Below are 14532 nucleotides of genomic sequence, written 5' to 3'. Positions count from 1 at the left end.
AGGTCGTTGTCCGTCATATAGATGTTCAATGCATTTAGTAGCCTCTGTAGCCCTATTTGCGTTTTGTCAACTAGGACAAAGTCATCGGCGTAGATCAAGTAGCTCACGGGAGTGCCATTGAGTTTGGGAGGGAAGCAGTGAGTATTTGTTAGCGCATCTGACACATCTGCAATGTATAATTTGAAGAGTTCCGCAGCAAGAGGGCATCCTTGCTTCACTCCCTTTTTCGTTGGAATTGCTTCAGAAAGAACACCACCTTCGTTCAACCTTATTCTTACTGATGTTGATTCGTGTAAGGCTTTTATGGGATTTAGTATGTTTGGAGGACAATTCCATTTATTCAATTTTCCCCAGAGTTTTTCTCGGTTGATTCCGTCGAAAGCTTGTTGCAGGTCTATAAATGCAAAAAACAATTTTCCCTTACTTCTCAGGGCTTCCAACTTTAGTAGATTAAGTATAGCAAGGTTGTTTTCAGTGCCCACTCCCTTTGTAAAGCCAGTTTGACGTACATCGTTTAAACCGCAGCGGCGTGCCCAAGCTGAGATCTTTTCTTGTAGAAGCGAGGCAAAGACTTTCCCGATGGTATCCAATAACGCGATAGGGCGATAATTTGCAGGTACGTCTCTGTTGCCCTTTTTGTAGATCGGGACAATGATGGCCTCCAACCAGGATGATGGAATTGTCCTGGAGGAGGTTATTGTCACGAATAGATCGGCTATGAACTTTGCCCATTCTTGGGGATGTTGTTTAAGCATGATGTTCGATATACCATCCGGGCCAGCTGCTCGGGAATTTTTTAACTTTGATATGGCGCCATGTATGGTCTCTGCGGTCTCTGCAGTATCCCAGGGCACCTTTCCACCGTTTTTCTCGTCCACCAACATATTGCTAGTGGACGAGAAGACGTTTCTAAAATGCGCTGCCCAAGCCGCCTCGGGTATACCGTTTGCCATGATTACAGCTTGATTTGGCTGGTCCATATTTAAAATTCTCCAAATGTCTCTGGTGTTCTGAGATCTTATCAAGGACAACATTTCCTCGCCACGTTCTTGGTCACGTTGGAGGGCAAAAGCTTTTGTCCAGTTTCGATATAATTGTTTTCGATGTTTGATTTTTGCTACTCTATTAACACTACTCTCTGCTCTTAGTTCTTTCAGATCTTTCCTCAGTTTCTTCTTCTCATTATTCTGAGATACGCTCCATGTGTGTTTATGTTTAGACATTGACGTGTTCTTGCTTGATTGGGAGCTGGCCACAGTTAGGAGAATGGCAGGATAATCGGTGAAGACAGTCGATGCCTCATTTCTTGGTTGAAAGTCGGCAGTGAGGTATTGTATCTGTTTTGAGGACATCCGAAGTCTATTGCGGCTGGCGTTCACCTCTACGTGGGTGCATGCCGTGCCGCTTAGATGCTTACAGTGGGGTTGCCAGTGCATTTTCAACGGAAAATGGTCGCTGTTCTTCGTTGGCGTGATCTGCAAATTGGTGATTGTCGGCATCAGGTTATTTGAAACCCAGATGTAATCCAGTGTTTTCTTTATTCCCATGTTCATCCACGTAATTTGTGGCGGAGTGTCACCCGGGACATTACCGTTTAACATGGTACAATCTCTGGCTTCCATAGCCTCCTGCCATCTTGTTCTTTTAGAAGAATCCTTTGGATCCTTATTGCAGCGATGATTGAAGTCCAAATGGTTGCTATTAAACCAAGATGTATTTAAATCACCGCACACAATTATCCACAGATTGTCACAATTCCTTAGATTTGTGTCAATTGTTGTTGTTATTGAGTGGATAAAAGCCCCAGCCGAGATCTTTGCAGGGTTCCAATATACATTAACTAGCAAAAGATGTTGAGGTGAGCAGAGGTCTTTTCTAGAATCGCTGGTTTTTCTTACGAGTAAAGTTGCCTGTACATGGCCATTTGGATTCGATGTATCTGCCACTTCCCAACCTGTTCCTATTTTTATCAGTGTCAATAATCCTGAAGACGGACGACCTCTCGCATTTTTACTTGCCGGGTTTATTAGTATGTGGTAGCCGTCTTTTACAGGAAGCTGTCGCATCCAGGTCTCTTGAAGGCATATTATGAAATTGTCCTCGAGGCCCACTGGAAAGTTGTTGTATAAGTGGCCGAATCCTCTGGTATTCCATGAGATCAGGGTATTTACGGCCTCTGACCCACCATTATCTAGTTAGTATTTTTTCGTGTCATGTTGTGAGGCCTTGTTGGTCTTAGCAGGTATCAGGTTTGAATTTAGATGCCTTCGAATCTGCTCACGCCGATGACTCAGGATGGTTTTTTGTTCATGTTCCTCAGATAGGTTATCTCTGTGCTGTTTGGCTGATTCAAGATATTAAAGAATTTCAAAGCCAAGCTGTAATATGTCTTCTCTTGCCCCCATCATAGATCTTCTAACTGCATGTGAGTTGACATGTAGTAATACGCAGTCGAGTCTTTCTTCGGAGTAGTATTCGACAATCTGGATGTCGTCGGATGAAATTGTCCTTAGAGAAGGGACTGAATGCAAAAGGCGCATGACATTGCCACGATTCAAATTTACATCGGAGTCGTCAGCCAATACGTTGGTCAGTTTGATTTTCTTTGCTGTTATGACACGATGTTGCTCCACAGTGGTGCGTTTTCTTCTTGTATCCCTGAATTTATGATTCTGAGCAATTGTACGCTTTGGATTTAGAACTGTGACTAACTTTTCCGCACTGATGTTTATATCAGCAGTTATTTCGATGGAATTTTTACAGAAAAAATGTTATCGAAAAGCGCATCGAAATGTAGAGCGGGGTAAGGGGATAAAAGGGCTAGAGAGGGAGTTGGGGTATGTATACAAATATAGGGAAGGGGGCTGGGGGGAGGGAAAGCCCCCAAATAACATAAAACAATATTTCGATGATTTTTTTCGATGGAATTTTTCCAGTGAAAATTCCATCGAAACTATCGGCAAAACGGCATGGGACTGCATATTTTTTTAAAGCTGCTAGCAAGAAGTCGTATATATTTTACCTTTAAAGTTCCTGGAGGGAGTCATTTCCTCCAGCCTTCTATAGGCTCCACCAAATAAATACCTTTCTTGACTCCTTACAAGACTCTATAGTGTCACCGGGAGAGCCCATGGCAGGCTTTGAAGGAACGGTTCTCGAGGCCAACCCATCATCTGAGCAAGTCCAACCAGGAGACAATAATTTCTCCTGGTTCCACTTGCTTGTTCTCCAGATGCAGCCCAGAACAGGTAACTCCCTCTGCTCAAAGGCCCAAAGCAGGGAATGAAAGGGCTCACAGCAAAGCTGGCTCTGGAAGAGGAAACTCCTCTTGAAGGCCTAGAGTTGTTTGCTAGGGTGGCAAAGTAAATCACAACCTTTATCTAAACCAGAAACACATTCCACCTTTGAAACACTCTGAGCAGACACAGATCAAAGGGGGCGAGGATTACGCATGAAGAAACAGCCATTTCAATGGGAGTGAATCATCCATTAGGTAACCTTTAATTGGCTAATAGACTCAGATGCTGTTTACATCACCACGAAGTGGCAGAACCGCACTCACAAAGACTATCGCCTAGCCATACTCCCCTTTCCATGTCTTTTGTTGTATTGTCTGTGAGCGCCCTGAGGCCTGCGGGCGAGTTGGCGCTTAATACAAATTTCTTAGAATAGAATAGAACCATAGAAAAGCCCATGCTGTCATATAATAGTGCACACATGGCTTCAGGTAAGACCTTTTTGGAAGTTTTTTAGTCCAGAAAATGTAAGAAGAATCTTTCGAAATAGAGGATCTAGGAAAGCAAAGACATCCACAGGTTGCACAGTGTTCAAAATAAGACTTCCAGTCTTGGAGCCTCAGAAGTTCTCTTGAACATGCTGGTGATATTCTTCTTTCTTCAGCGTTTTGGGGGAGACCCTCCCTCCACGCCTTCTGAGCACATTACGGCTATTATAAATTCTATCGAAACTTTGTCTTCTGTCTTGTTCTCAGATTTGAAAAGCAGACAGCGGGAGATTTCTCCCTGCCTTTTGTATCTAGCAATGGATTTCTCTTTCTCTCAGTCAAGAGTTCACCTTGGCCATGTTCAAGATACGATAACCCGCCCCCTTCGTCTCCAATGAAGACGCGCACAAGACCTGCCAGTCAGAATAGTGCCGCTACTCTAGAGCAGCATCACATCAAACCAGGAAAGTCAGTCACAGAAAACTGCTCAGGCATCCTAGGCCGTTCGAAGACTGCCCAGAAGCGCCACCACCAGTTACTGGTTCCCCTAAAATCCCAACAGAAAGTACCTTGCTTGGTCTGAGGCACACTAGGATGCGACGAGTACTCCTCCATCAGTTAAGACAACGGAAACAGCAACATTGGTATTATCAGGCCTGTCTTATTTTGTAGTCCTCACAAAATCTCCCCTGCGAAGTCTTGCGGCGCAATATCCCAGTACATGTCACACACCTGTGCAAGGGCACCCTTGTCTGTGCTACCCAGGCTGTTCAGTCAAACGCCCCCTAATTACGCACACATAGGGTGCAGAGATTGAGTAACACCAGACAGGCGCCCTTCCGCCGCGCTTACCGAAAATGCCTGACCAATGGCACACTGACTATTTCCCCTCCTGCACTATGAGACATAGAATATTATCACACACCTTTTATAACATTGCCAGCCACATGCATCAAGTAACCCACTGCTTGTGTTGTCTGCTTGGCTGTGTTTATTCATGCACCCTGAGTCAGCCATTTTGGTGACCTGTTTGGCACCCTTTAAAATGAGCAAAGGAATGCACAAGTACACTGGCTAATGATTTCTTCAGTATTTGTTCTCTCTCCCCAGTCCCCCCACACCCCTGTTTTCTCTGTATTATCTTCCTGGTGGATTTCAACCACTCTTGAGTTGCAAGCAGTGGCAAGAGGGTGCTACATAAAACACACAAAAAATCAATATATACTTGCACACCTGTCCATCGTGCGTTGCCGTGCATGTGCCGAAGAGTCGGAAATGTCACAGTCTATGCACTATGATAATGTCAATCAAAATCACAAGCCTCGCATGCAGTGTCTCATTGCTATAGCGCCACGCTGCTTCTTACTGTGGCATTTGCCAATACAGTATTGAATCTGCGCCATGTTTACTTGTTTTAGTTCTTCCAAAATGTCACATTTTTAGTGTTACAATAATTTGGCAGTCCTCAGCAAGGCTTAAGGTTGCATATTGCCATTGGGTTGTTCAAACCTCGGCCAGTTTGTGGTGACCACAGAACCCTGGGCGAGTCATCTTGCATTTTAAAAGGCTGTGCATTTAAAGTGTGGGCAGCACCTACTGCTGCGAGGTCGGGTTCAGAGAAGCGTGGGCTGAGCAAACCTTTTGAGAACATCCAGAGCTGCCTGCAGTCGCTCCTGGTGAGAGTAAAGCTCCTCCTGAAGCTGGTGCTTCCGGACGACTGCCGCGTCATACGCCACCTGCAGCTGCTGGACCTGCAACAAACAACACAGTGCGACAGTCAGTCCCCGACCCTTAGCAGATAAGGAGGCTATTTTCAGCACGCCTTTCACCTCCAAACACGTGCACGCGGAAGAGGTAGTTAGTGCCTGATGTGTATGTTCCTTTAAAAAGCAATGGTATTTATAAACATGCTTCCCATCAAGCGCATGTACAGACTCGATCGCCACATACAACAATGAAACACTAGGCAGCAAAGAAAAAAAGATCCCTCTCTCCTCCCTCTCTAACTAACTCTCTCTCTCTCTCCCTCCAACTCTCTCTCTCTCTCTCTCCAACTCTCTCTCGTCTCTGGGTCTCATTACGAGTGTGGCGGTCCGGAATCAAGGGTGCCGTTAAGCTTTCCGGCACCCTTATTTCCGGACCGTCACACTAAGAGTCTGCCTGCAGAGGCTGTTGCACCCGGCAGGTCTGACCCTGCTGGGCGCAACGGCCCCCGCAGGCAGACTTGACACAGAAGTACCGGCATGTCTGTGACGGTACCGGTGCTTCCAAGTCCCCTTTCCCAGGGAGTCCTATAGTACTCTACGGGAATGGGGACTTATAAAATCTGCCACCTGACTTGCCATGTTCCGGTGGCACTGGGAAATCAGGAGGCGGATTCAGTGTTATGGGGTTGGCGGCAAGGACCGGCGGGATGAGAGCAGCATGTCAAGGGAAAACCGAGATATATTGTGGGGGTGCTGTGTTTTGTTAGGGCTTAAAGTAGAATTGGAGCAGCTGACGACAGGGGCTTTCCTGGTGGTGGGACAGGCCTTGTATGTGGAGACATGCATTATCATAGCATGTGCCCTGCAGGAATGTTGCCATGGCATTTGAGTGCATTGCACACATGAGGGGACATGCGGGGTCCAGGATAGGCTATGCAGGGAGTGCTGGTCTTCTGAAAGAACAGTTAAGAGACAAGAGAACCAGGCTTCAGGTTCTAGAACTGTGCACATTAGTTCCTATTTTTCCCTAATTATTACTGTTTCAGCATACTGTGACAAATGTGTAAGTTCAATAGCATGACTGACTATTCAGTGGCCAGCCCACACAAATAAACATGGTCTTGGTGCTTTTTGAAGAAACAGATGATTAGTTGTATTCTGAGGTAGGATATTTTGAGATGCAAAATGATGTGCATTTTTGGAAAAAGCTATAACAAATTAAATAATTTAAGTTTACTAACACGCTAAATGTTCTCTTTTTATAATTGCATTGTGAATTTCCTGTTTATATTGTAGTCATAATAAATATTTTACACTTGTTTTACCAAATAAATAACATTATACAAATATAGAATGACCATAAAGATTGTTTTTTAATGGAAGGTTATCGTTCCAAGATGGGCACTTTGGTACACTCATATTGCAATCTTTCAAAATACCCCCAATAAGAAGGAGGATAGGCCAACAATCACAAATAAGGATTCCTAGGTGCTTTTAATTAAATTAAAGATCATTCTGGGAACACAGGAATCACTATAGACCCCTATAGATATCTGTGATTAAAAGTTGCATGCTTGAATCACTAAGTACATAATGCACACGGAGATTGGTGCTCGTTTAATTTTTCATAGTACATACCTTGATGTTAAATTATTAGTAGTCGTGAACCATGTGTATACATATTCTGACAGCCTCAGGATTTGTACGGGTGGATAAAATGGCTACAATTTCACAGACTTTCAGAAGAGGAGGGGTTGAGAGGGGAAGGAAGCCGGGACTCTGGGAAAGGATAAAGGATGTCTTTGACTACACCATGTCTCCAATGCTCATATTTCTTTAGAGAATTATATATGATGCCCACACATGGACTACCATCAGACGAACTAAGATTGACCATCTAATCAATGTACGTGCATGGCATTCAAGTAGCATAAAGGATTAGCAGTTGCTACAAAACAGGCCTTTAACTCCTATGCACCCTACATCTGGGACAAGTTACTGACTCAGATTAGACCGGTCCCCTCTATCCTACACTCCACAAACGACCTGAAGACCTACATCTTCAAAGATCGCCCACTGATCGCTCCACCTAACCTTACTTCTCTCCACCCCAACTGTTCCCCGTGCTTCATAACCATCCCACTAATTTCTACTGCCCAACCTGTAGCCCCCGGGTGGCCCTCCCTATATACAGCATACGGCATTGTGTTGCTTCTCACCTGGGGTGGAGCTTTTTATATCTCGCACACACAAACCTAATATGAAGCTTACCATTGACATCAGCATCTTCACTTAGCATGTCTGCTCTACACTCAGACCAGACATCTTTAGTTCTACTGTTATGGAACACTAATTCACCATATGTATCCCAAATATCATTGCAATAGACCAGATATGAAACGCTCATGGTTCGCATCAAAAGAGGACCTCTCGGCCATGCCAAGGTTATCCCCTGTCGACCGATCAATGTGGCACTACACTAGAATATCCTCTTCAATTTATGTCTAATATTGAAAAGGCCTTTTGGTTGGTTATATGGAGGGAGGAGCAGTGTATCACAAGCTTTCTTAGCAGTAATAGTGTCATGTACTGAGCCCAAAAGTGTTCAACCAGTAGACACTGCCAAGCCCGATGCAGAAATCCAGCGTTTGCCATGCAACACCTGGGGCACCAAACTGATTGTTGAGGTGATAATGCATGTCATTTCCAGGGAAGTGTAATATACCTTGAGAAGGAATGTAAAAGTGGATACACATATGCCTGCAGAGTCAGGAAATCTCAGTGGTCTGTCTCCAGACGAAGCGCCAGCACTCGCGCATTATCGCATCCCCCGTGTTCCCTCACAGAGCGACTTTGTCTTGATATTGGGCGGGAGCCATTCAGAGATAGCTATATCATACAATTGAAATCTCAGACGCCCTGGGGAAATCAGGATATGTCTCAATCAGTGTATTTTATAAGGCGATAAATGACAATGAATGTTATGAATGGAGTGGGAGCCACACTTCTCTCTGGTGAAGAGGGGAATGCAGGCATTTCCCTGCAAGAGTAAAAGATGGTAAACAGGAGTTTCTTAGCACTACGTTCCACCAGAGCTTGGCTACCTGTGCCTGCGGTAGACAGACTACTGGAAAATGTGGTTTTGACGACAGCTCAGTGGGTGTCATGGCGTGCGCCCCAGCCATGCGCAAATAGCACAACGCGCTGTAGCACCAAGGTGATGGTTACTGCTGTCGCTCTCACAGTCCAGCCTTGTGTTTGCAGTCTGAGCCTACGAGCTGAGCAACACAGAAGCCTATGTAGCCCCCAAGCCCAATGTGATTATCAAGCTGTGCAAAAGGCCAAAGATGGGACTAAAACATTGGTTGTATGTGTTCACAAACTCAACATTACAGCCTGCCTATGATAAACAGCAAGCATGACATTCTCTCGCCATAGAGAAAACAGAATCAACACAATCCTGATGGGAGCAAACTCATTCTACGATCTGTTGTGACTCTTACCCGAGAGTTTGGGGTGTTTGTTTTTGGAGACCTTGAAAGCTGAGCAGTGCAAGTGTGGTGTGGAGTGTGGCGGCAACGCCCACCCAGTGGAGTAACGTTGCTTAAAATGTTGGGGCCCCTGCCAAATGAGGGGGACAAAATGATGTGCCACGAAAGTTGGGTGGGGGGGGACAAACACCCTTGTCCCGTCCCCCGAAAATTACGCCTATTTGTCCACCACTGTGTGTCTTCTTACCTCTGACTCCAGAGTGGGCACATCTTCAACAGTTAGTATCTTCCTCTCCTGGATAACTGGCGCCAGTGTCTCCTCCTCAGTGTTCTCGACCACCTGTAAGCACCCGCATAGAAAATGTGAATTCCTCTGAACAGTGTCATACCCAAACAGCCCCACAAAGTCATGTACATGGCAGCGATGCGCTCCACAAACAGCACCTAGCAACACAGAACACATGAGGCTAGGTTTGTCACCCTTGCTAACTACTTACTGACCCTGGGAACTCCGTGATCATGCTGCTCCCTCTGTACTCTCAGGAAAGGGACCCTTAAAGCACTGGCAGCACAACTCTCATGGAGTGCCCCAGGGATATTACACTCTTATGCAATCATTCATATTCCGATTGTTTTGACAAATTCAGCATAGAAGCATTGAGGGCTTCTGATAAACAGCCAACATCATTAGATTCTGTAATTATGCAATGAATCAGTATATTTCTAATTTGTTCTAGAGTTTGGTATTGAAAAAGCTTTTGTTTAAATCTGTTGTTTGTATTGTGATTTATGTCACAGAGGCTATACTGCCAAACTGTGGGCTAAATCTGGAAAATCAGCAGTTTAATTGAAATAATACTATAGTTGTGGTAATCAAATATTTGCAATATCTCCCGCAATGGCTTGAGCACACCCTCTGTAATTGGGCTGGTCATTGCAGGCACATCAAGGTACTACTGACATCGTGAACAGGTGAACCGCCCTTTACTTTGTTCCATTCAACCTTTCGGTCCATTTAATTCCAATCATTAATATGTGGGTGCTGAGCAGGGCTCATATTACCTGGGAAATCCACAAGCCCATATGAAATGTCAAATTATAAATATCATGAGTTATTTAGACCTGACACTGCAGACTCACCCATTTAAGAACCCTTTGAAGTTGTAGCACCCCCCTCTTCCATGGGATTACATTCTGGCGACCCTTTGCCCAGGCTCATCGTGGAGGGGTACGGTCTAAATGCGGTTGCAAATGCTCAATAGGAGAATTGTTTCTGCCTTTTATTTGTAGTGATGGGTCCTTGCACAAATAGTTCAGCCATCCAAATGACTTGGATTGGAAGCATTGTGACATACTGGGCCCCAGGCAGGATGGACGAATTCACCTCTGTGAAGCTAATTAGCATAACATTGACCCTGGTCCGTGCATAGTCGCAGCTCCTAATCTTTGTTTTCAACTGGCTTTCATATGGTCTGTGGGTGCTAGCAAGTCATAATTTCGAGCCGAGAATATTCCCAAAAGACATATTAACACCAAGAACAGTTACAGCAATAATAATGGCATGCACTTTTTAAAATGTATTTATTGGACATTTGTATGACGCCAATACTTACATATGAGGATATTGAGATGAACCAAACCCACCATCGGGTACCTGCCCCCAAACACGCTACAGCAGCATTTAGAATAATAAATTAACCTTGCTGTAGACCAAGACCCTAATTGTGATGGGCTGGGATTGCTGTCTTGCGGATTGCTTGCAACAACAAAGAGTTTGCGTTCCCCAGGTTTCATTACGACAAATTTTGTTTCTGTTGTGATGCAGCCTATGGCTGGGGTCTGCCACCTGCGTCTGATTTTTCAACATTAACCCTGCTGGCTAGGGTTGATAGGGGTTATAGACTAAAACATCTAGAGATGCAGATGTTGTAGACCACTGACCTATAGCTTCAGGACATTTAGTCTACAGCCGCCATTATTCCTGCGCTCCTGAGAAAGCCTCTGAGCTGCCTTCACACCTGCAGCACATTCTCAGGAGCCTTGTGCCCGTCTACGTTCCTATTAAATAGATCTGCCAACAGTTAAAGGGAAAAAAGACATGCTTTTATTTTCTTTATGTAGCAGACCACACACACACACACACACACACACACACACATATTCCCCCCCCTGTCATCAACATCGCACACTAACGAAACTATGCTATATGCAGGGATATCTAAATGATCAACCTATTGATATTATATTTTGTAGGTGTCAAGGGCATGCCAAGATTACTGCTGTAGTTATTTTAGATTTAGAGATTGATGGAGAAGATTACTGCTGCGTCACTCATGACCCAGAACGTTCATGGCGGCAGCACACTTGCATAGTAGTAGCCTATTAGCTTAGTTTTTACTGACTAGAATGGATACCAAAGCTAGGGGAAAGGCTGCTTGTTGCTGGTGTAGCAGGCCGTTCTCTTCAGTAATAGCCGGTAGCTTGGTGACCAGCTCTTCTTCAGGTACTTTCCCCAAACTGGTCAGTAGCAAGATGGCACGAAAATTGGAAGGAAGAATGTTGTCTAATTATTATTATTATTATTATTGTTATTAAGGTATTTATTGAGCACTGACCTAGCTTCGGGAAGCAATGGAGCGCTTTACAATCATAGTGGGAAGAACATAATGAGGGAAGCAAAGAAACAAGGGAGTGAGGACCTAATAACAGGGGAGGGCGAGAAATTTGTCAGCAAGGGATCTAGGAGCAACCAGGGGAGGAAACAGTGAGGAGCGGATCACCAAGTCTCAGAGAGAGTGGGGAGTGGAGGGTGTTTGGGCCTAGGTGTTAGGGAGGAGCCATTCCTTAAAGAGGAAGGTCTTGAGCTCTTTCCTGAACGTAGAAGCGATGGGGTGAGTCTGATGCTGATGAGGAGGTTGTTCCAGATTCTTGGGGCATAGACAGAGAAGGCCTGTCTTCTGGTTCTTTCCTTACTGAAACAGCGCAGTAAAGGTCTTCACATATTCTTACCTCTGGTGTATTGTAGGCCTCCAGTGGTTCAGTGTCTGTTTCTTTCAACAATGGCCTAACTACTGCAGGTTTTAATTTGTTGGGAACACAACCTAGAGGTTTAGCAGATGAGAAATTGTAGAAAAGATCGGTTTATATTTTTTTTGCAGATAGTAGGTCATGTGACAAATCAGAGGTTTTTGTAGGAGAGATACATTTATTCGACTGATCTAAGACATCAAAGGTATGCATCAGGCTAGTTTTTTTCTAACAGACTTAGTGAGCTCTCGGAGGCCCGGCAGAGATTTCTCATATTCCGCTGTATCTGACCGAAGAGAACTATGAAGCCAGCGAGCTGCAAAGCTCTAGGGAAGCAGGAATAGAACTATCAGTGACAGTTGGCATCCACCATTCATTCAGAAGTATAAAAGTTTCCTTAGTGGGGTTTTCAGTGCTGCCAATTTTGCGAGGCTACCAAGTCATTTTAGTGGAACCAATTGACTGTTTATATTTGAGATGCCCTGCTAAGAAAACAGCTTTTTATGCTTCACTGTTATTACGTCTCCCGTTTTCTTCGATTTACCAGAGCTGGGAATGTAGACGTTCAAGTTCTGGATGAAATAACTGGCCTTGCAATTAGGTTCGAGATATCTTCACTAGTTTCTGTGGAGCGATTTTATCTAAGGTGCTTAAAACCTTCAGATTCTGTTTTAACACTAACATGGCCTATTACTACACATGGCTGCTGTCGATTTTCCCCTTTGAATATTTCTTGTTTTTACGATTTGGTTCCGCATAGATTTTTTTTTTGTCTGTTTATTTATTTACATTTATAAAGCATGTAAACTTAAGTAAGCACTGTACATAATTTAGCAAAACGCAGTACAAAAAGGTGAACAAGGTGGACTTTAAGAGCAGTGTAGAAGTGAGCAAGAGCAGGTGCTGAGAGTAATGACAAAGGAAAGGCATTCCAGAATTTAGGGGCAAGACGACAGAAAGAACCGAAACCGGATGGAGCACAAGGGGAACACGGAACGCATAACTGAAACAAAGAAGAACGCAACGGGACGGGAGTAGAGTATACCGAAATAAGAGGGGAAAGATAAGAAGGAGCAAGACCAAGACTACACTGAGTAGAAGCAGATAAAGGGAGCCAGCCCAGAGCGAGGCAGGAGGTGGAATAGCTAGCGGATAGCAGAGTCAAAAATGTGAAGGGGCAAGAGCACAAGCAGAAAGAGAGCAGAGGAATAGTTTAATCTGAGCAATACAAGAGTAAGAATCAGAGCCTGAAAAGACAAGTAAAGGACGTAGCTTGTGAACATGGAAAAGATGGTAATGGCAAGCACGGGTGAGAAGAAAAAGAGAGAGCCAAAGCAAAAAAGACAGCAGCAAGTTTGCGAGCCAAAGAGGAAAAGATGAGAGACTCTAGAGGGAAATGAATGAAGAGCGGAAAAGAACGGCCGTAAGGGGAAGAAATAAACAAAACAGAAGCTCAGTTTTGGAAGAATTAAGATGAAGGGAAGGCAAAATCATCCAAGACTTAAAAGGGAGTAGACTTTCAAAAAAAGATGAGTGACGTTTCTCAGAAAAGGAAGAAAAGGAAAGTAAGATCTGGGTATCATGACATACAAGTGACACTCAAGACTGAAATACTAAATAGTGGAGGGCAAGCGAATTGTACAGAGAGTAAACAAGAGGAGAGCAAAGAAAGGGCCTTGGGGAACACCAAACTGTAGAAAGGAAGGGAGTCATGGTGGCTATACCTATACAACGGTGTTGTGCAAAATGTGTTCTATTCTGGACTGGGTTGTGAGGTAGGAAAGGTCTTTCAAAGATATCTGCAGATGCTCTGTCTCACCATTTTAACTAACAGAATGATATGCATTAAAAGAATGTGTGGTTGCTTGCCTACATTACTACTTAAACTTTGAAGGCTGCCCCAGGCAGTAAGGCCCACGCGAAGGCTTTATTGCTATTAAAACCACATGATAAAATCAGGCATGCTATAGGACTGGTTTGGAGGGAATAAACGGGACACGTAGATTGCCAAAAGACGTTAATGAGGCAATAAGCCTTGAGACGGTGGCCATTACCACCCAAGGTAATGCCCCCGGGGCCCATAGTTACAGGCACGAGGGCCTTAACGAAGGCCTCAGGGGCATTACCGTAGGCGGTAATGGCCCGCTGTCGAGGAGCTTATTGCCATTAGTACCCTGGCCCGTTAGACCGGGGTACTAATGTTTTTTTCCCAGCTGCAAGGCACGTTGCGTTTCACAGCCGGGAAAAAAAGAAGGAAAAAAAAGTTACAAAAAATGGCTGCCGTGGACAGAAAATGTAGTCTGTTTTCTGTTTCCGTGGCAGCCATAGTAAACAAAGAAAATGGCCACCATGGAAGAAAAGAAGGGAGTATGCGTAGTCCCTTCTCCCTTTCCATGGCGGCCATTCACTTGCATTGAAAAAAAAAAGTTAACATAAAAAGTGGCCACGAGATTACATTGTGGTATGGCTCGGAAACGAGCCAATTCACAACAAGTGTATCCCGTGGATTTGCTTTGCCGGGTACTAATTTGCTGTAATGAGCTATATGTAAGATGGTTACCTAAAAATGCCAACCATGGCTTCG

The 14532-nt window shown here is 44.4% G+C and overlaps 1 protein-coding gene across 1 annotated transcript in view; it reads right to left on the bottom strand.

The window, feature by feature from the left end:
• LOC138452855 (uncharacterized) overlaps positions 1 to 14532 on the bottom strand; it is a 1928742-nt gene that overhangs the window by 339272 nt on the left and 1574938 nt on the right. Inside the window, exons 83-84 of the mRNA XM_069605205.1 lie at positions 9169 to 9261; positions 5363 to 5475 (exon numbers count right to left, since the gene is read on the bottom strand). Coding sequence (XP_069461306.1) covers positions 5363 to 5475; positions 9169 to 9261 — 206 coding nt within the window. The remainder of the gene's footprint in view (positions 1 to 5362; positions 5476 to 9168; positions 9262 to 14532) is intronic.

Source organism: Ambystoma mexicanum, chromosome 4p (assembly GCF_040938575.1).
Source record: "Ambystoma mexicanum isolate Mex_15411 chromosome 4p, UKY_AmexF1_1, whole genome shotgun sequence".
Lineage (NCBI taxonomy): Eukaryota > Metazoa > Chordata > Amphibia > Caudata > Ambystomatidae > Ambystoma > Ambystoma mexicanum.
Note: the sequence above shows the minus strand (reverse complement) of the source record. Positions and strands in the feature narration are given on the sequence as shown.